Genomic DNA, 19,181 nt, shown 5'->3' on the forward strand with positions numbered 1-19,181 from the left:
ACGTTATATATTGAAACCATCATGCTTCGGTGGGTCACAAAACCTCCACAGGCCTGCCTTTTCAGCGGCCTGACGTACTGTTGATATCTCTTCTTGGGTGACGTGCCGGTTGATCTCCTCGTATCTCACTGTCTCTTGGGGACCTGCGTCCCCGCCTGGCTCTGTGGCCGCAGATCTCCGAGGATGTTTTGGCTTACCAACATGAGCATCAGGATGATATTGTTCCATGATGTTGACGAAAACATCTTTGGATACATTGCTGGCAATCCATTTCATGATTTCCTGGCCCTCAGACTCGTACCCCGGCATAACGAGATGCCGTACAAGCAAGCCCTTCTTGGCAATGCCGTCAGGGGTGAAACACAGATCTCCAACTTGGGCATGCATCGCCTTCACGCTCTCCATAGCTGTCTCGGCATAATTGTCCACTTTCAGCAACCGCTTGGACGTGGTTCCTTTCCATACTTTGAAGTCGGGCAGGTAAATGTCAACCAAACCATCCAGTAATTCTATTGATGCTAGCGAGTCGAAAGCTGACGTATTATAAATTATGGGGACATTCAATCCAAGCTCTCGCGCGTGTAGAATCGAAAGGACGACCTGGGGGACAACATGCTCTGGCGTGATAAGATTGATGTTATGGACATTCCCAACATTTTGAAGTTTGATGTACCATTCACCCAACTCCTCTGGTGTCAAGTCCTGGCCGTTTCGTTTGTGTGCTATATCGTGATTCTGGCAAAATACGCATCGAAGATTGCACCCAGAAAAGAAGACGCTACCGGAGCCATGGTGTCCTTGAATGCATGGTTCTAGAAAGCAGACATGTTAGCAATGGACTTCATAATGACTATGTAAATTGGCAAGGTGATCATACTTTGTTCCTCTACTTACCTTCGCCGAAGTGAGGGGCGATGACATTGACCTTGACTGTTTCAGCGCCTATCAGACAGGTTCCCGTCTTATCGTATCGATTGACTCCACAGAGGCGAGGACATAGGTTACAGTTCCTTAGATGTGCATAAGCAGCAGATCGTTTCTTGGATGCGTCAATGGCGGAGAGGAGGTGGTATCTCGGGATGTAGTCGTCCAACAAGAACGGCGGGGCAAGGTGAAGCTTTCGACGTTGTGGAAGCCATTGTACGGATCTTGCTGGTAGTGAGTTTCTTATGGGAATGCGAGCCGCTCTTACAACTCTTTGACTGTACATGCTGAAAGTGAAGGAGGAAGATGGAGACGCGGGCTTTTGAAGGAGGTCAAGATCGCTGAGTCAGCCTGGAGGGGCATTCAAAATCACATGGGGTCGTAGAACTTTCGCGCGTCAACATTAGACATCCCGTTCTCGTCTGTTATCGCATTCCTTTGTTGTGATTATTCAGAAGTAAATATTGTTGCGATATCCTTCGAAATCTGAAAAATCCATGCTCAACCTTCTTTAGTTGAGGAAAGAGCGCCTGCTCATCTAGGCTATTCTCTCATCCCTCAATGCCATCCGTCGCCGACCAGCAACGAGTCGAAGATGGCTGAGCCCATGGATGTGGACGTGGGGAGTCCCAGGGGTACGAAAAGAAAGGCTATCGATGAGATTATCACTGCGCCGAGGCGGATCAAGGTTAGCTGCATCGTCCTGCAACATCAATCGCATTCTAATCTTACCCCAGGCCCTTGATCCCGATGTCGTCAACAAGATCGCTGCTGGCGAGATAATTGTTGCGCCTGTGCATGCTCTCAAAGAACTCATTGAAAATTCCGTTGATGCCGGCTCGACATCCCTTGAAGTAGTGGTCAAAGAGGGAGGTTTGAAGCTGCTTCAAATTACGGACAATGGTCATGGTATCGATGTAAGTCTCGTGATGAATCATTTAACTCATATTTTGACTGTCATTAAGAAAGAGGATCTCCCCATCCTATGTGAACGTTTCACAACGTCCAAGCTCAAAGCCTTCGAAGATCTGACATCCATTGGTACCTATGGATTCCGTGGTGAAGCATTGGCGAGCATCAGCCATATCGCCCATCTCACCGTGACCACGAAAACGAAGGACTCAAACGTTGCTTTCAAAGCTCATTATGACAGTGGACGTCTTATACCAGCTAAACCTGGCCAAAGTGCAGATCCTAAGCCTACTGCAGGGCGTCAAGGCACCCAAATCACTGTCGAAGATCTTTTCTACAATGTCCCCACCCGCCGTCGAGCTTTCAGGTCAGCATCTGAGGAGTACAACAAGATCCTCGATGTTGTGGGTAGGTACGCTGTTCATTGTGACGGCGTAGCTTTTAGCTGCAAGAAATCAGGCGAAAGCTCAACCACGATTGCAACCCAATCAAAATCTTCGACCGTGGATCGAATCCGTCAGATTTATTCAAGTGCAGTAGCAAACGAACTGATTGAGTTCACATCTTCTGATGAAAAATACGGATACAGAGCCCGAGGATGGACTACCAATGCCAACTACCACGTCAAGAAAACCACTCTCCTCCTATTCATCAATCATCGATCAGTCGATTCTACGAACATTCGAAAAGCCATCGAGCAGATATATTCGACTTTTCTACCAAAAGGGGGCCATCCTTTCATCTACCTCAGCCTCGAGATTGAACCTAGCCGTGTAGATGTTAACGTTCATCCCACGAAAAGAGAGGTCAATTTCCTCAACGAGGATGAAATCATCGAGAAGATTTGCGGCGATATCAGAACGAAGCTCGCCCATGTGGATACAAGCCGGACTTTCATGACACAGACTCTTCTTCCAGGAGCACGAGCACCAGACGAAGCCTCTGTTGGAGATGCGCACAATTCTGTACCAGCTGGTACGCAGAAGCCAAAGCCTTACGAGAATAATCTCGTCCGTACCGATGCCAAACTGCGCAAAATCACAAGCATGTTACCCAGTGCTGAAGGAGGGTTCTCAGAATCACCAGCACCGAATGAGTCCCGTACCGATGGAATGGAATACGAATACTCCGACCGTGAGCCAGTCACCTGCCGACTTATGACCGTGAAAGAGCTCCGCCAAGAAGTTCGCGACGACATGCATAACGAATTGACCGAGATCTTCGCCACTCACACTTTCATCGGTATCGTTGATGAGCGGCGCCGCCTTGCAGCCATCCAAGGAGGCGTAAAGCTCTTTCTCGTAGACTACGGCATGGTCTGCAATGAATACTTCTATCAACTTGGCCTTACCGACTTCGGGAACTTCGGCTCCATCCGCTTTGATCCTCCCTTGGATCTCAAAGAACTCCTCCGCGTGGCTGCCGAGCACGAGAAATCAACCGATCCTCCAACATGCGAGGAAGATGATTTTGCAATCGAAGAAGTCATAGAGCTGGTCTCAGCCCAGCTCATTGAACGTCGAGAAATGCTCCTCGAATACTTCTCCTTCGAAGTCTCAGAAGAAGGGGAGCTGCTTAGCATTCCTCTCCTCTTGAAAGGCTACACACCAAGTCTCGCCAGACTCCCTCGTTTCCTGCTCCGTCTAGGGCCTCATGTGAACTGGATGGACGAAAAAGAGTGTTTTGCCACTTTTCTGCGAGAATTAGCATCCTACTACGTCCCTGAACAACTTCCGCCCACGTCGGGGCCAGAAGATCCCGAAGAGGGACTTAGTGAGGATCTCAAAGTTAGACGACAGCAAATTAATAAAGCTGTTGAAGATGTTTTGTTCCCGGCCTTTCGAGCGAGGCTCATTGCTACGAAACCTTTGATGAAAGGCGCCATTGTGGAAATCGCGAATCTGAAAGGCTTGTACCGGGTGTTTGAGCGGTGCTAGGTTATGGCTCTGTATATTTGCTGGGATGGTTGTATTGCACGGGCAGTATCTGTGAAATACGGGCAGGAGGGTTGAATTAGCTTTGCATTGCTGGGACGCTGGCCATATCCGGCGTCAATGGGTTGCATCTACAACTGGCAATTTGCTCACTATATAAGATAATATCAAGGAAAGCTTTATCAAAAGTAGGAATTTCATCCATATTTCATGCTGAAATTGATGAGGTCCTCGTAGACTTGGTATGTTTGATGCTGCAGATTCGTGACTGTTTAAGCGTTGACTCCAAGTGAACCTCCACCTCCAGCTCGCCGGCGGGGTAACTTTTCTGCAATCCCGCCTCATTCACATTTGGCCCCACTTTAATACATCAAAACAAAACTTTCACGTTCAATTAAGATATCGATCTACGCTTAGTTGCGGCATAAGTTGACTAAATCGAGGTGCCTAATCGGTGAACCAGCTCATATCTTTCCAATTGAAACAAAGGTTCCGCGCGATTGACTGTCAAGCCACCCCTGGCAGTCATGAGTTTGTTATTTTGCATCAAGTTCAAGTTGTAGCTTGGCTTCTTCCACTTCAAACAATTTGGTGGATGTTTATTTAAAAAAAACCCCCCCGCAAATTTTTGAGGACTGATTTTAGGAAGCGATGCGAAGTCCATCGCTCCTGTCTTCCAACTCGGATTTCAACCTCCTATTAAGAGTTAGCAACACCCTTTGCAGTATTTTCCACACCTCCGGCCGGATTTTTGTCTGCTGATGACTCAGCATAATTCAGAAATTGTCTACCTAATTTTCAAAACTTCAAAGGCAGATTGGGGTCACGTGTAATCCGAATATGCCGTCTTTTCAGCTTTTCAGCTTTCAGCACATTGCTTTTTTGACGAGGCTAAATGAGCTTGGCTGAGACACCGCAACCGCACACTCCCATCTCTGCACCTGATATGCAGCGAAGTATCGCATGTCCGTCAATGATCGCAGCGTGCCTTGAGACAAGCGTCAAATCATGAATCTATTTATTCATCTCCAAGCATAAGCAAAGCATTCCAGTTATAACAGCCCATCGAATCCTCTGTCGTCGGGGTCGAGGAATCAAGCTGGCGTGCTCCAATCCGCGAAGGACTTTGGCAAAGACGGGAGTTCAACAAAGATGGCCTCGAAAGTGAGTGAGCTAGCGCTTGCCGTGCTGTGGCAGGGAGCATAAGGCTCAGCTGCTAATTGACTGGTGCTATAGTTCTTGAGAGAGTATAAGCTTGTTGTTGTTGGTGGAGGAGGAGTCGGGAAATCGTGCTTGACGATCCAGTTGATACAGAGCCACTTCGTGGATGAGTATGATCCCACAATCGAAGACACGTACCGTAAGCAATGTGTGATTGACGAAGAAGTCGCGTTACTGGATGTCCTCGACACGGCAGGCCAGGAAGAGTATGCAGCCATGCGAGAGCAATATATGCGAACTGGGGAAGGCTTTCTGCTAGTTTACAGCATTACGGATCGACAGAGTTTCGAGGAGATCTTAACGTTCGAACAGCAGATTTTGTCAGTCAAAGATAAGGATTACTTCCCGATTATTGTAGTTGGTAATAAGTGTGATTTGGAAGGCGAGAGAGTAGTGTCGAGGCAAGAGGGCGAAGCACGGGCTCATTCCTTTGGCTGCAAATTCATCGAGACATCCGCAAAGTGCCGCATCAACGTCGACAACGCCTTCTACGACATGGTTCGCGAGATCAGACGCTTCAATAAGGAGTTATCAGTTAGACAATCGCTTGTTCCTGTTTGGAAGCCTCCTCCGGCTAGAAAACCGGAAGCTTCTGATTTTAAGTTCGACTTCAATCTCGCGCCGAAATCTCTCACAACTCTCCCACCTCTCATACAAAAAGCGAAGACTTATGCTCCTAAGCAGGTGAAAGGGAGTCTCTACCGAACTCTAGATTCCGACAATTACGAGGTACGATTACTGAAGTTGCACCCTGATTATCTTGATGGTGGGGGTCCGCTCGGGTTTTCGCTGGAATATGCGTCCCTGATCAATCCTCCCGAGTACATTGGACTTTCATATTGCTGGGGCGATGCAAAAAAGTCGTCGGAGGCAATGATCGACGTTGGTGAACGGTCTTTCTTCAACGTGAAAGTCACTGGTAATCTTGGGCAAGCTCTCAGGGGCCTCCGGCCTAAGATTGGAAAGACGAGGCTCTGGGTTGATGCCCTGTGCATTAATCAAGAAGATTTGACTGAGAGAAGTCAGCAGGTTCGGTTGATGCGGCAGATTTATTCAAGGGCGAAAGAGGTGATTTCTTGGGTTCCGTGTGATACCTGGAATCCTTACGGCTTTGGGGGCTATTCCCGTTCAAAGGGAGATGCGATTGAGTCTCTGATCAAGAATAAATTTGACGGAAAGGGGGCTAAAACTCGACTATTACCGTTCGAGAAGCAAGGAGAAAAGACTGGAAATGGACGGGTGAGAGATGGATGGGAAGTAATTCACGATTTCTTCAGCGAATCATACTGGACACGCGTTTGGGTTATCCAAGAAATAGCAGTGAACGCAAACGCCAAAGTTCTCTGCGGAGAGTTCGAGATTCCTTGGGATGATGTGGTTGCTGCTCTCATGGTGTGGAAGAAAAATCCGGACATGGCACCTCTCCACCAACGAGCGTTTCTCAAAGCTGTACACCTTGCAGAATTTCGAGATAGATTTTCATCTAAGATGGAGCCGATCTGCTTACTTGATGCGATGCGCTGGAGTTACCAAACCATGGCGACTGATCCGAGAGACAAGATCTTTGGCTTGCTAGGACTGTGTCACGACAGTGATACCTTTGTACCTATTCCGAACTACAAGCAACCGCTTGAGGATATTATCACGGACGTGAGTAAAAGAATGATGAGTCTCACTCGCTCGTTGGATCTCATGTGCTTTAAAGGGACTTCTTTGTCCGAAGTAAGCAACAATAATTTACCGTCATGGACACCGAATTGGATGAATCTTTGGACCGGCTCCTTCCACTCCATGACAATGCACGAAACGAGATTCTCAGACTGGCACCGCACCTACCCATTCAACCCCGTTCTCAATGACTCCACAAACAAGATTCTGAAAGTTAAGGGCATGCAGAGTGGCACGATATACCAACTTAGTTCTGTGATGGCTCAGCCGAGCTCCGAGGGACGAATCAGCCTAAATCTATCAATTGAGCCTCGAGTACCTTGGATCACATCTACGGCTTCACTAGCCGGTGAAAATTCCCCGCTAAGCAGAGCCAAGGATAAGGACCTCGCAGTGCGAGATTGCATCTTGCAAACCTTGACAATGGGTCTCCTTCCCCCCGGGATGACTGTGGAGTCCGCAGCTTTATGTTTCTCGAAGCTTTGGACACCCGAGGGAAGGGGGGCGATGCACAACCTTGCGCTAATAGAATGGATTGACAAGAATGCATGGCTTCCATATATGGACTGGACACTGCGGGAATGGTCGCAGATGAAAGCCCGTTCTACCTCTCGTCCTCAATCCCCTGGGGGAAGTTGGAAATTTCTCAAGCCCAGTCAAAGCCGAAGCCAAAGTCAAATAAATGTAGAAAAGCAGAAAACAGAAAACACTATTGAGCAACTTAATGCTTTTATCGACACCCTCGAGCGTGTCTTGAAAAGCGGGATGCGATTATCTGTCCTCCGTCGATTGGATCCGTCAGGCGAGGAGTACATCGGAATGGTGCCTCCTCGTGCGAGGCCGTTAGATCAGGTGTGGCATATTCAAGGGTGCAGTGTGCCGATTGTGATGAGGGAGTTCGGCGGGAATAGTGGTGAGTTGTTGCACGAGGTCATTGGGGCCGTACATTTGCATGATGGAAAGAAGATGTTTGGTACTGAGGAAAGGTGGATAAGGGGCGAGCCGAAAGATAGTCTTTTGATGAACACACCGAAAAATGTGGTACAAGTCTTGCATCTCTGCTGAGGGAATGCATTCTCCAGAACTCGCCAATCGGGACTTTTGCAAGCTGGTCGTGGACTAGCATTTTTTTGTGATAAGCCGTCTCTCCTGTAAGATATTTGAAATATTAGCTAAGAGTGAGCAAATCAGATGTCGACCGCAGCCCGTACTGTGAAGGCCGAGGCTATGGATAGAGGTGAAGGTAGAATCCGAAATGAGGGTGACGTAGAAGCTAGATTCGGTGGGAAAGGCTGGACGTAGAGGTGGATAGTTCAATGCATTTTGATTGTTTGAATAATTACCCAGTAGAGCAACGGCGGGAATTGGTCTTGGGTCACAATTTTTTAATCCCTTTTTTTGGGGGGGTTTTTTTGGGGGTTTTTTTTGGAAGATTTGAATGTGATCGTCGGGTCCAAAGAAATCGAGTAAGCGCAATCCCGCTATCGTTTTCCCAACTGCGATGCCAGCCCCCTATCAAGATCTGGCAATACCCTTTGCAGTCCCATTCTCCAAATCTCCTGCCGGCCTTTTCTTTCACCTCAATGTTGCTGAGAGAGACTTGACTCCCTCTGGATGGAACTCTTCCACTTCATCGACATGATCTGGCGAGTATAGTGACGTTTCCATCTTTTTCAATTCCTCATTCGTCCTGACTTGCAATATCGGCGCGCTTAGAGCTAATTGTGACAGACCGAGGCCAGACCATGCTAAGTACTTGATTGGAGAGAAAGGAGGTTGGATCCACATCCAGGCATCTGCAAACCATGCTCTTAAACGGGCCAGGTTCAAAGCAAGAAGGATGGAGGGGAGGGACACTGCCATCGAGATACCAACTATGAAGATTCGAAATTAGCACAATGATTTCGTGTCTGCGAAAGTGGATAGATACGTATAGAGGTATTTGGAAACCCAGGCTAGAGTCAGGTGTGATGATCCATCGCTGTTCTTTGGGAATTCTTCGAAGTTTATGGCGAAGAAGGCAGCCATGAATGACAACGGGAGCTGGAACTGCGTTAGCAATATCTGTCATATGAGACGGTTCAAGAACTTGCAAATATAATTGTGGCGATTGTGAAGGTCATAAGAGTTTGTCCTTGTCTTGAAGTTTCCTCGGCTTGACGAGCAGTGTTTTTTTGTTGTTGTCTTGAAAGAGAAGCTTCGAATGCATTAACCTTCTTTAATTTCAAGTCGACGAGATATATTAACTTTGAATGTCAGCTCACTATCGAAGGTTCTGGTTAATCAAAGACTTACAGCGTCACGGTTGCGGTTTGCCTGTTGTCGCAGCTTTTCAACTTCGCGATGATGCTTTGAATATGCGCGACGAACTATTTGATGCCATTCGTCATCTCGCAGGTCCCTACGTACTGGGAAGCCCTGGATCACACGATACTGAGCATCCTTAACCAGGATCATCGTATTTAGCTCTTCGCCAATCCTTTCGATCTCTGTGAGTAATTTGGTTTCTTGTGAAATATCAAGAGAACTTAGTTGATCACCATTCGGAGAAATATTTGTAACCTTGAATTCCTTGAGAAGCCGTCTCTGCTCTGTTGCCTAGTACAGCTAAAGCCCTGTTCTTAGTCAAAGAGACACTCGAGTTGGCTAGTTACTATAATATCAATAGATCTCTCGAAGAAGTCCATGAATTTCATGCCCCTTTCCCAAATCCTTTGCCGTGATCCACTGCATAGAGGCAGTGAGACATAACGAACAGCGCAAACTGCCAGCTATTCAATATTGGCAATCTCTGAGAAGAATTAAGATCGGCGAGGATAGTATCGAAAATCATGAATTCTTGATCTTCGTCCTGTCTCCACCGGTTGGGGAAACAGGTTATGATGGTTTCTGTAGGGGATGTGTCAGATCAAGAATCTTCTCTTAGTTATGTTCTAGAGGACACACTTGCATCGAGTATCCAGAGCAAGAGCTCTTCAACCATAAAAAGTCGCTCGTGGTTCAGGCCGGTGTTGCGATACACTAATTGATCTTTATCTCGCGCGTCAGTTCCTCTAAAGGTGTAGTTGTATTGGTCCAATGTACGCCGAACATGAAAGTTGGAGGTTTGTTTTGTGTGAGAAGGACGAAGATATGCTCGTAACAAATTCACGTCGACAAGGGGCGACTGTTTGGTCGAAACAGATTGGCGCGATCTTGTGACCTCTTGTATCACGGTATCCATGCAAGATTGATATTTGTAGGCCTCATAATTGAGGTAAGGTAGCTGAGCAACACAGTGTTAGCTTCGAAGACGTTCAAGGTAAAGAAGCATTATACATATATGGCCGCAGCACCACTCCCACTCGCATTAATTCTGGTCTCATGAAGACTGAATGGGGAAGATAGCCTCTATGTTGTTGTTCAGACCAGTCGATTCGAACTGGGGAGACGGGACCCCACGAGTTATCTTCCATAGTCCTCCGCTCTATGTTGATCCTTTTCATGAGATCCTAAATTGAATGTTAGCAATATATCTCGGCTATGAATGGATGCCTACCATGGCCCATATCACCTGCCCAAAGTTAGCCATATCAGGAAGAAGAAACGGTAGACAACACAATACGTACATTATTGGCAGGAAGATGTAACCATCGAAACACACGCGTAGCTTCTTCAATTTCTTTCATACTGTCTGTAACGTCCTGAATTAAAACTTCCGGACCCCTTCCCATACAGTAGGTCAAACACGGAAGGCCTTCCGACGACGTGGTATTCTCGATGCCCTAAGAAGAAGTCCCCAACTGTTGCTCGGGTTTCGCCACATACTGTCCGACCTATTTATAGCAGTGGTTGCTTGGGGGGCTGCAAATCAGCTGGCATGCCTACTTCATCAATAACCGGTCCGTCAATAGGAGGTCTCTTTTGAAAGAGCTCGCGGATGCGTTCGTGCCGAGGGCTCTTTGCCAAGTCAAGGGGAGTCTTCCCATTCTTATCTTTTATCGTGATGTCTGCCCCTCTTCTAAGGAGGAACTCGGTAAGAGCGTATTGCGCATTTTCGACTGCTATATGGAGCAGCGTAATACCTTCTTCATTCACCAGGTTGATGTCGGCCCCCTGATCTAAGAGTAGTTTCGCAATATGTTGCGTTCCACTTTTAGCAGCCGCGTGTAGCACATCCACACCGGCCCCTTCCTCGATCAGGAGTTTTACGATCTCACCGTAGCCTCCTTCTGCAGCCAACCTAAGGGGTGATTTACCCCAGCGGCCGTAGTTGCTCGTGTTGAGTTTTGCTCCTTTTTCCAGCAGGATGAAGACCGCAGCCTAGTTCCCTCTTTCAATAGCAACGAGTAATGGAGTCCAGCCTCCCGCCGTGGCCGCCTCAATATCTGCTCCCTGCTTAGGCAGAAATGAAATCCCATCTTCTTGGTTGTGTTCGGCAGCTTTGTGGAGGGCCATTGATACCTGAGCACCCTTTGCCTCGACGTGGGCCCCCTTTTCAAGCAGCAATTTCAGTGTCGCCGTCTGCCCGCATGCCGCTGCAACCTGTAAACCTGTGTCTCCGTTCTTATTTTGTTGATTCCAGTCGAAGAAGCATTTTTGTCAATCCCAGGCTCTGGGGCGGTTTCGGTCAAGGTAGTCCAAGATCGATGTCAAGCCAAAAGCGCTTGCCAGAAAGAAGGGTGTTGTCGATGTACTGAACATGGCTCCAAGCTGGCGTCTTAGGATGGGAGGGCAACGTGAGATCTTGGCTTCCGATGAGTCCATCGCCGATATCCACTTTGAGAATGAAAGACCGTTATTCAAGGTGGACTCCTGAAAAAGGAATTGTTGCAATTTCGTCGGAAGGTTGGCCTCGTCCAGATTATCCTGTACAATTCTGCAATGCAAAGGCCAGTAAATATCTGCATAGTTCCGAAATATCTCATTTCGTTCGGCTATAGACCGATAATTCCCATTCGCTTGTTCGATAGTAGAGTCTGTTGAAGTTACTGACTCGAACAGGTATACATCAAGACATCTTTCTAAAGCAAGTGTATGGATTTTGGTGAAGCTGTAGTCGTCCCGAAGTTCAAGATACTCTCGGACGGAAAGATGAGTGAATCGAAATTCGTCTAGCACGCTGTCCCAGACCACGATGCCGTTGCATATCGACGTAATATGATTTCTGGTCAAAGATGTATGATGCCCATCAGAGTCCACGGAAATGGCCGCGATGAGTTCTCGGCTTTTCAGCGGTCTCTGTGCACACAGCATCCAATTCAGCGCTTTCTTTGCTGATCTACCAACAATGGGTCCTGAAGCTGGTGTCTTTAACATTTGATCGTGCATGTCCCCCAACCCGGGTTTTCTTCCCAGTATATTGTTGACATCACTCTCCACTATCGCCATCAGCACTGCAATGAACTTGGTCTCGAATGTTCTATGGCAACTTCAGTGTGTTAAGGGCCAGTTAGCTTACGATTTTGGCCCGCGGGCGGGCTAGATGTTGCAATTGCCGACCAGTGCGTGAGTCCCTCTAACGAATGCAATATATCCTTTAGCCTCCTCACTTCTTCAACACTGTGATACACTGCGAAATACTTATTAGCTATTTGGAGATTGGAATGGAACAAGAGGGAAAGGAAACATATTTTTCACCCTTTTCACTCGAGTAAGAATGTAGTGGCGAGGGTCTGGCGCTTTGGGCACCTGGCTGATTGTATAAGTGGACTGAAAATCCTGCCGGGGAAAATGACACTCACTTTCGATCCTGCCAGCAATTTCATCTACATCAAACTTCTCCTCTGCCATCTTGAGGAAGTAGGTATCCGTATTCAAATCGGTCGTCTCGTGGGTGTTCATTCTCAGCCGTTGTATAGCATGCGAAAGGAACATCAGCACAACAGTATACAACTTGACCATAGCTTGCATCAGTTCTTTCTGCGCTCTTTCATTTTCCCACCCTTCAAGAGTCTGTAGATACAGTTTGTCGAATAGAGCGCATTGCATAACCAGATGTGACGTGAACTCGAGCTCTTCAACAAAAGTCCCATATGTTTGCACATCTTTGATAGGAAGCTAAATAGCAGCGATCATATGCTCGCATTACAGTAGTGGGCTCGAAAATACGCACTTGGAGCAGGACATAAATGTCGGTCCATGGCAGCACTGCACTCCCAAGAACTGCATCACCACTCCCGACTTCTTTGAATCTGTTCACCCATCCTATTACCTTGTCCAAAAGGTCACGTATGACAATTTCCGTCTCTTTTTCTTGAATTTAAGTCGTCTTTCGATACAGATTTGCTTCTTCTTTTCAGCAACATCGAGCATATCTTTTAAAGAAGCAGGCCTGTCTTCTTGATCGAAGACGCTATAACTCTTGTACTCGTCACTCAAGGCGCCTTTTGCCCTCCCCCAGAGGTTTTCTGCCAGCCTGAGATTCCGAAGACATCAGCTCGAACTGCATACACATGACATATGCCAAAAGAGAGCGGAGAGCGGGCTTTTACTGGAAAGTCATAGCTTTTCACTACCATGAACTGCGTAGGTACGACTGTCAGTTATCGGATCAGTATCTCTCGTCACCAAGAAATCTTCTCTGCCAGCCTCACTGCCGACAGTCTGCGCAAATGGTGGCCAAGATGAGCGACCTCCGGAAACGGGCGCCTTTGTGAACCTCGAATAACGTACTTCGCTATACGCTGCGCTAACAGACTTCAAAACTGTCTTTGCAAGGTCTGCAATAATGACAAGAACAACTCCCAAGGCTGGAGGGCTGAAAAGGCAGCGCTAGCTGCATTGGTAGCACTGGACAGCAAGCGAAGTTACGGCTGACAAGCGTCAAGGGGCAATGTCTACGAATCACATTTTGCTCCCAACCAGGGATAGATTATACCCGCATATCGAAGAACAATTCTTTGAAAAGCCTGTTTTTCATCTATCGTCCGTTTTGGTAGCTGATGGCGCTTCCCGAGATCAGGTCTACAGCTATTATACAGTTTATTTCGTCTCATGCCAATGCTGCTCCCGCTTAGCTCTTCCCATCTTCCCAGTCTGGATTCTGTTCATATGTTAGTATCTTACGCTACAAAATAACCGAGATGGGGTTATGCATACCTTTCTCAAAATGACCAACCCCTCAAGATTACTAGTCAAGCTAATGTACTGCTCGTCCTCCAACTCTGCTCGTTCGCCATACGCCAACAGAACAGGAGTACTCTGTGTCTGCCACCCAGTGATTGTCTTCGGCCGACCTGCCTGTCCCACGACGTCGACAGCTTGTCCAACACGAACGTTGACTGTGAGAGGCTTGAGGTCTTCGTCAAGAGTGACGAGGAATCTGGGGTGCATGGCAGTAACAAGCCAGTAGAGGAGGTAGTGTGACTTGTCGGCGATGAATTGCTTGGCGTCAATCATGGCAACTAGGACGGAGAGGAGACCACCAGCTGCGACTCTCGAGAGGACTTGTCGATCCGTGTGGAAGGGGTTGATGGAGAGGGTGCCCTTGCCCATGTGGAGTAGACCTTGGGCAATTCGCACCATGAAGAGACATTCTGGTTCTCGGTGGTAATAGCTTGCGAGCTGTCTGAGGAGTTGCGCCAGTCTTGCGTTGTTAGTCCCAGCACCGAGGAGACCCATTGCAAAGATGGCGTTGATGGCGACATCGTTATCGTTGTCATGACTGTACCGCGACAAGGTATCGTAGACCTTCATTTGGGGATTGCTGGGGCTGAGCAGACCCATTGCTAAAGGTACTGCTCTCCGAATATTGGCCTCGCCGTAGTGCATCAGATGGCCGAATTGGCGAAGAACCATCTCTTGTCCAACATCTTCGCCCATGGCTACAAGGCCCAGACCAATAACGGCGTAAGCTTGGAGCAACTCATCGCCTTTCTTTTCATCGGTATCTTCGATATGGTCATTGCAAATATGGAGAAGTTCCTGCAGCTTCAAAACGGTTCCAGTACCAGCCCAAGCGCAGATCTCGGCAAGAACTGCAGTGGGTTTCGACATCGGATGGTCAATCGCCTTGAGAGTTTCAAGGATAACATCGACTTCTTCTTGTCGTCCGAAGAACAACAAGCCAAGACCGAGAGCCATGAATCGAGTCCATTTGTCTTTCAGTTGCGATTTCCGGTCATCGTCGAGTAAGGTCTGGACAATTGCCTCGCTGACATCGCTGTTTGAAGAACCAACGAAGATCATGCCAAGAGATAGTGCAGCCATAGCCGATATCTGCATATCCTGGGAGGTATCGCCAACAATGGGCAGGAGGAGATCCAAAAGGGCTTCCCGATTCGAGCCAGCGTATGTCAAACCAAGACCCATGATCGCTGCCACACGGACCATAGGACTCTTATGATTGAGCCTCTCTTCATCACCGAGTAAAGCCAAGATAGGGTCCGAATCAATCCGGACTCCGGAGCTCATGATACCCATAGCCAGTAAAGAACCAGCTTGAATCTGATCTTCGGGAGCGTAGGTGTACTTATCGATCTTGTCCAAACCACCCTCAACGTCCCAAAGGAGCAGTGTGCCTATCGAGGCAACGGTAGACATCATGCCCTCGTCCTTGGTCTTCCATACCCAACTAGATTTCTCCTCCTCAACCATCATCATCTTGTCGTTGCCAAATCCAGCGTTCACGAATGCATTAACGAATGCAGCAGACAAGTTGTGGCGAGCAGAATCAAGGTTTGTTAAGCCCGCAACGCGGTTGCTTTCCAGATGGCTCTTGTAGATATCTTCGGTTGTCTTTGGGTCGAGGATATTCAACTCCTTAGCCAGGGCCTTGAAGTGGTCAGGCAACTTGGTATTGTTTAAGCATTCCAAGATATCCTCTGGAATATCTGGAATGTCCAATACGATTTGCTGCCTAGCAATAAGGAAAGCCATCTGCTTCTTGATCGACACGTCTTCAGTCGAGAGGAAATCCGACTTGATGAGCTCAATATCGTTCAGACGTATAGCAAGTACGATGGCTTGGGTGAGTTGACCATACTGTTTGTAGATTTTATGTGCGGTTCGGAGAAATGACTGATCTTCGGGATATGTCAAAAGGCTGACCATGCTAACCATGTAGAGGCAGACTCGAGGGTATGTATCCTTGTCGAGAAATTTTGGGATATCTTCGATGATCTCCATCTCGCTCATCAAATCAACAGCGTCGGCTTCCGCATTACTCTTAAGGAAGAGAGGTACCAGAACTAAAGCAAGATCAATAAGGTCTTGGTAGGGCTCATCGTTTGTTAATCTCTTGGTGTATACCTCTCCGAGCTCCAAAGCGAGATGCCGGGTATATTCGTGTCCCCAGGAGCCAATATCTGTGGTTGGTGAAAGCAATCGGTACTTGAGGGTATCTTGTCGGTCTTCATCCGAGTATGTCATTCCAATCACCGAAAGCACATCCGCCAGGGAGTTCTTGTCATCTCCCGCTGGCCATTCTTCGTACAGCTTTGTCATCGGCTCGTAATGTGGTCGTAGGAATTTGAGGGGCTTCGGGACGGCGGTCATCGATGAGGTAGAGGTCTTGATGGAATCTTTGATGGCTTCGAGAGCAGATTTATAAAGTGTGGTATCGGACTCCTAGATCAAAAGCAGGTCAGTAACTGCTGGAGGGAGTCAAGGACTAAGAGTTCCATACCGTCAAGCGCTCAACAAGCATATCCAGTTCACTCTTGAGCTGCTGGTCCTCCTCACTGAGCTCTTCGGGCGCTGGATAAGTCCATTAGCAGAATCCCGCAAATCAAGGCGGTCACCATACCTCCGATTTTCACCTCCTCCGCCTTCCCATTCACAAGGGGCTTTCCATCCTTATCCTTCTTGACCTCCTCAGCCTTGCCCGGCTCTCCATCTACGGCCTTCCCTTTGCCCTTGTCAACAGACTTTGGCGGCTCGCCATCCTGCGCCATCGTGATTTCTCAACTGGAGTTTCGGCGTTGATGGAGGAAGGGTGAACACTGGCAGATACGTAGGAAGAACACGGGGTATCGAGGGATCGTGAGAGCGTTGTTCGTGCAATTTGTGATCAAGATTTGGATTTGATGTTGTGATTCTTTCAGGCACTCCAAGCTTCCGCGTACAAACACAGACCAGAGCTTCAGGACCGCGAAACTAACGGCTTGCTAACTAAGCGAGGCCCGACAGGGATCATTCTCCGAGCGGCATCATTTTCTGGACCGCAGAAAAATAATTTGTTGCAGCCTCAAGAACTTCGAAACTTCGAAGAACGCCGCCAACATGAGGCTTGATACAAAAGCTATGCGGTATCTGACGGGCGAGGACTGGAGAACACTTACAGCTGTCGAAACGGGCTCGAGAAATCATGAGGTGGTCCCTACACCATTAATCGGACAAATATCTGGGCTGCGAGGAGGGGTACACAAGAGCATATCAGCACTGGCAAAAATTGGACTGATCGCGCGACTGAAAAATGCCAAATACGATGGCTATCGACTGACTTATGGAGGACTGGACTATCTGGCCTTGAACACATACCGAAAGCGCAAAGATGTCTACAGCGTTGGAAACCAGATTGGAGTTGGCAAAGAAAGCGATATCTTCGTGGTAGCAGACGAGCAAGGTGTGCAGAGGGTACTGAAGATCCACAGACTTGGCCGAATATCTTTCCGAACAGTCAAAGCAAATCGAGACTACCTCCGAAATCGATCGTCCGGTTCTTGGATGTACATGTCCCGACTCGCAGCACTGAAAGAATATACCTTCATGACTGCTCTCCGAGAAAATGGATTCGCAGTCCCAGAACCATTGGCCCAGTCCAGACACACGATTGTTATGTCCCTCATCGATGCCTTTCCCATGCGTCAGATCTCTTCCGTCCCAGATCCAGCTTCTCTTTACGCCGAACTTATTTCCATGATCCTCCGCCTTGCACAATACGGCCTCATACACGGAGACTTCAACGAATTCAACATCTTGATCAAGGAGGAGGTGAAGAAAGAACTCCAAGAAAACAAGGAGACGGAGTCAATAATTCTAACACCAATTCTCATCGATTTCCCCCAAATGGTCTCTGTAGACCACGCCAACGCAGAGTACTATTTCGACCGGGACGTCAACTGCATCAAGAGATTCTTTGAACGGCGGTTCCACTTTACCAGTGATGAGAAAGGTCCCCATTTCGCAGATGCCCGGAAGTTAATTGGCAAAGATGGTGTCACAAGATTGGATGTATCTGTTGAAGCATCTGGTTTCTCGAGAAAGATGGCAAAGGAACTCGAGGCTTACATGAAAGCGGTTGGAGTAGACGGGGATGGTGATCCGGAAGCTGCAAGGGGGGACGAAGAATCTGGGGACGAGGATGAAGACGAGGAAGAGGAAGAAGGCGAGGAGGACGGGGAGCCGGAAAACGAAACCGGGAGACAAGTGGAGACTATGGAAGGCGATGCATCTGATCCATTTCAGGCTAAGGGTAAGGACATTTCGCTGGAAAAACTCCAGATCGGTGATCAAACATGATTGCAATCAAGAGATTACTTGAACTCTTTGCCCAGTCTGCCTAATGAACAGTGCCCAGATAATTGCAGATCCGTCTGCAAAGGAGCTGAGGCAGCTCTTTGAAGCCCCTTTGGATGATTTGGTTCGTCGCAACCACAAGAGTCAAAGATGCAACTACAAGGGCCCAGTTACCTCATGGGACCTGGGGAGGTTGTGGAGAACTTGAGGCGACAAGGATGTTACCCCAAACACAATTTGAGCGAATTCCTCTGTAAGAATACAGCAGAGTAGCATAGCAATTCAATGAAGGATGTGACACTGGATCACAATTCGGTCAAACCGCTTTGTCAGCATACCTTTCTGGAGCTGCAAGGCAAATGTTGTGAGACAAGACATCACATTAACGTCTGGGGACGTAAATCCCTCTTGAATACCGTGTGAAAGCCGTAAGCTGGTCCGTGAGGCCATCGCCGTGATGACGAAGTCAGCTAATCAGGGCCCACGAAATCATCGTGATCGTGGAACGACTCAAGACTCGGGCTGATCACGGAGCGACTCAAGACTTCGGCTGATCACGGTGGAACGATAATTTTTTTTTACAATGTTTTCATTTATGCTACAGAAGTCCGCCACCAGTTGGGTAATAGCCACATCAGCAAAGAGAAATTGTTTACAGGGAAGAAGTGCATTTGCTTTTAATTTCCGTGTCCTTCAACGCCGGACATAAAGGAATGTTCCATGCCAGTAATGTCAAAATGCCACAACCATGCTTTAAAATACCGTTCTTGCGATGTACCGCTAGGTCGTAAGACTCGAAAGATATTGTCGGTACGAGTGTGCGAAGCAACATAGAATATGTTGTCCGAATATGTATGTCTGCTTGGCGGATACGCATGTATGGCTGATGAAATGTGCTATCAATCAATCGTAAGTCAATAGTAAAGGGCATTGCTGCAAACGACTCTGTGACTGTGTCAAACTACGAAAGAGTGGGCGATGCGATACGAAAATGCAAAGAAAGAATCGAAAGCCCAAATGAAACGTGCATGAAGTCGTCGAGTATGCCGCCGAGGGAAGCGTTAAGCCTTTCGGGCAGATGGA

The 19,181-nt window shown here is 47.8% G+C and overlaps 9 protein-coding genes across 9 annotated transcripts; 4 read left to right on the forward strand and 5 right to left on the reverse strand.

The window, feature by feature from the left end:
* Window positions 1-3: 3 nt before the first annotated feature.
* Window positions 4-1,210, reverse strand: K444DRAFT_627778 (pyruvate formate lyase activating enzyme; the record flags this gene model as incomplete). The annotated part of the gene is made up of 2 exons (XM_024882846.1): window positions 4-797; window positions 895-1,210. 2 exons carry the CDS (start codon window positions 1,208-1,210, stop codon window positions 4-6), a joined length of 1,110 nt encoding a protein of 369 aa, XP_024739816.1.
* A 128-nt stretch (window positions 1,211-1,338) lies between these two features.
* Window positions 1,339-3,982, forward strand: K444DRAFT_558259 (DNA mismatch repair protein MutL). The gene is made up of 3 exons (XM_024876814.1): window positions 1,339-1,612; window positions 1,662-1,841; window positions 1,890-3,982. Exons 1-3 carry the CDS (start codon window positions 1,520-1,522, stop codon window positions 3,771-3,773), a joined length of 2,157 nt encoding a protein of 718 aa, XP_024739817.1. The 5' UTR covers window positions 1,339-1,519; the 3' UTR covers window positions 3,774-3,982.
* Window positions 3,983-4,667: 685 nt separating this feature from the next.
* Window positions 4,668-6,364, forward strand: K444DRAFT_651793 (ras-like protein; the record flags this gene model as incomplete). Its single annotated transcript, XM_024885738.1, has 3 exons — window positions 4,668-4,934; window positions 5,007-5,525; window positions 6,269-6,364. The coding sequence occupies exons 1-3, from the start codon at window positions 4,923-4,925 to the stop codon at window positions 6,362-6,364; spliced, it is 627 nt and encodes a 208-aa protein (XP_024739818.1). The 5' UTR covers window positions 4,668-4,922.
* Window positions 6,365-7,850: 1,486 nt separating this feature from the next.
* Window positions 7,851-8,302, forward strand: K444DRAFT_354033 (uncharacterized protein). The gene has a single exon (XM_024872116.1). The coding sequence runs from the start codon at window positions 7,976-7,978 to the stop codon at window positions 8,261-8,263; it is 288 nt and encodes a 95-aa protein (XP_024739819.1). The 5' UTR covers window positions 7,851-7,975; the 3' UTR covers window positions 8,264-8,302.
* K444DRAFT_354047 (uncharacterized protein) lies at window positions 8,033-9,233 on the reverse strand. The gene is made up of 4 exons (XM_024872117.1): window positions 8,955-9,233; window positions 8,753-8,905; window positions 8,590-8,702; window positions 8,033-8,533 (listed from the first exon to the last, which is right to left on the reverse strand). Exons 1-4 carry the CDS (start codon window positions 9,114-9,116, stop codon window positions 8,341-8,343), a joined length of 621 nt encoding a protein of 206 aa, XP_024739820.1. The 5' UTR covers window positions 9,117-9,233; the 3' UTR covers window positions 8,033-8,340.
* K444DRAFT_354085 (uncharacterized protein) lies at window positions 9,234-9,970 on the reverse strand. Its single transcript, XM_024872118.1, has 2 exons — window positions 9,606-9,970; window positions 9,234-9,548 (listed from the first exon to the last, which is right to left on the reverse strand). Exons 1-2 carry the CDS (start codon window positions 9,880-9,882, stop codon window positions 9,352-9,354), a joined length of 474 nt encoding a protein of 157 aa, XP_024739821.1. The 5' UTR covers window positions 9,883-9,970; the 3' UTR covers window positions 9,234-9,351.
* A 580-nt stretch (window positions 9,971-10,550) lies between these two features.
* Window positions 10,551-10,811, reverse strand: K444DRAFT_512614 (ankyrin repeat protein; the record flags this gene model as incomplete). The annotated part of the gene is made up of 1 exon (XM_024873495.1): window positions 10,551-10,811. A coding segment is annotated over one exon (261 nt), but the record flags the coding sequence as incomplete, so codon positions are not given.
* A 2,658-nt stretch (window positions 10,812-13,469) lies between these two features.
* On the reverse strand, window positions 13,470-16,694 carry K444DRAFT_651794 (putative 26S proteasome regulatory subunit rpn-1). Its single transcript, XM_024885739.1, has 4 exons — window positions 16,387-16,694; window positions 16,267-16,337; window positions 13,740-16,208; window positions 13,470-13,683 (listed from the first exon to the last, which is right to left on the reverse strand). The coding sequence occupies exons 1-4, from the start codon at window positions 16,532-16,534 to the stop codon at window positions 13,654-13,656; spliced, it is 2,718 nt and encodes a 905-aa protein (XP_024739823.1). The 5' UTR covers window positions 16,535-16,694; the 3' UTR covers window positions 13,470-13,653.
* A 168-nt stretch (window positions 16,695-16,862) lies between these two features.
* On the forward strand, window positions 16,863-18,465 carry K444DRAFT_558278 (kinase-like protein; the record flags this gene model as incomplete). The annotated part of the gene is made up of 1 exon (XM_024876815.1): window positions 16,863-18,465. One exon carries the CDS (start codon window positions 16,863-16,865, stop codon window positions 18,099-18,101), a length of 1,239 nt encoding a protein of 412 aa, XP_024739824.1. The 3' UTR covers window positions 18,102-18,465.
* Between the last annotated feature and the right edge of the window lie 716 nt (window positions 18,466-19,181).

Source organism: Hyaloscypha bicolor (genome assembly GCF_002865645.1).
Source record: "Hyaloscypha bicolor E unplaced genomic scaffold K444scaffold_53, whole genome shotgun sequence".
Taxonomy (NCBI): Eukaryota; Fungi; Ascomycota; class Leotiomycetes; order Helotiales; family Hyaloscyphaceae; genus Hyaloscypha; species Hyaloscypha bicolor.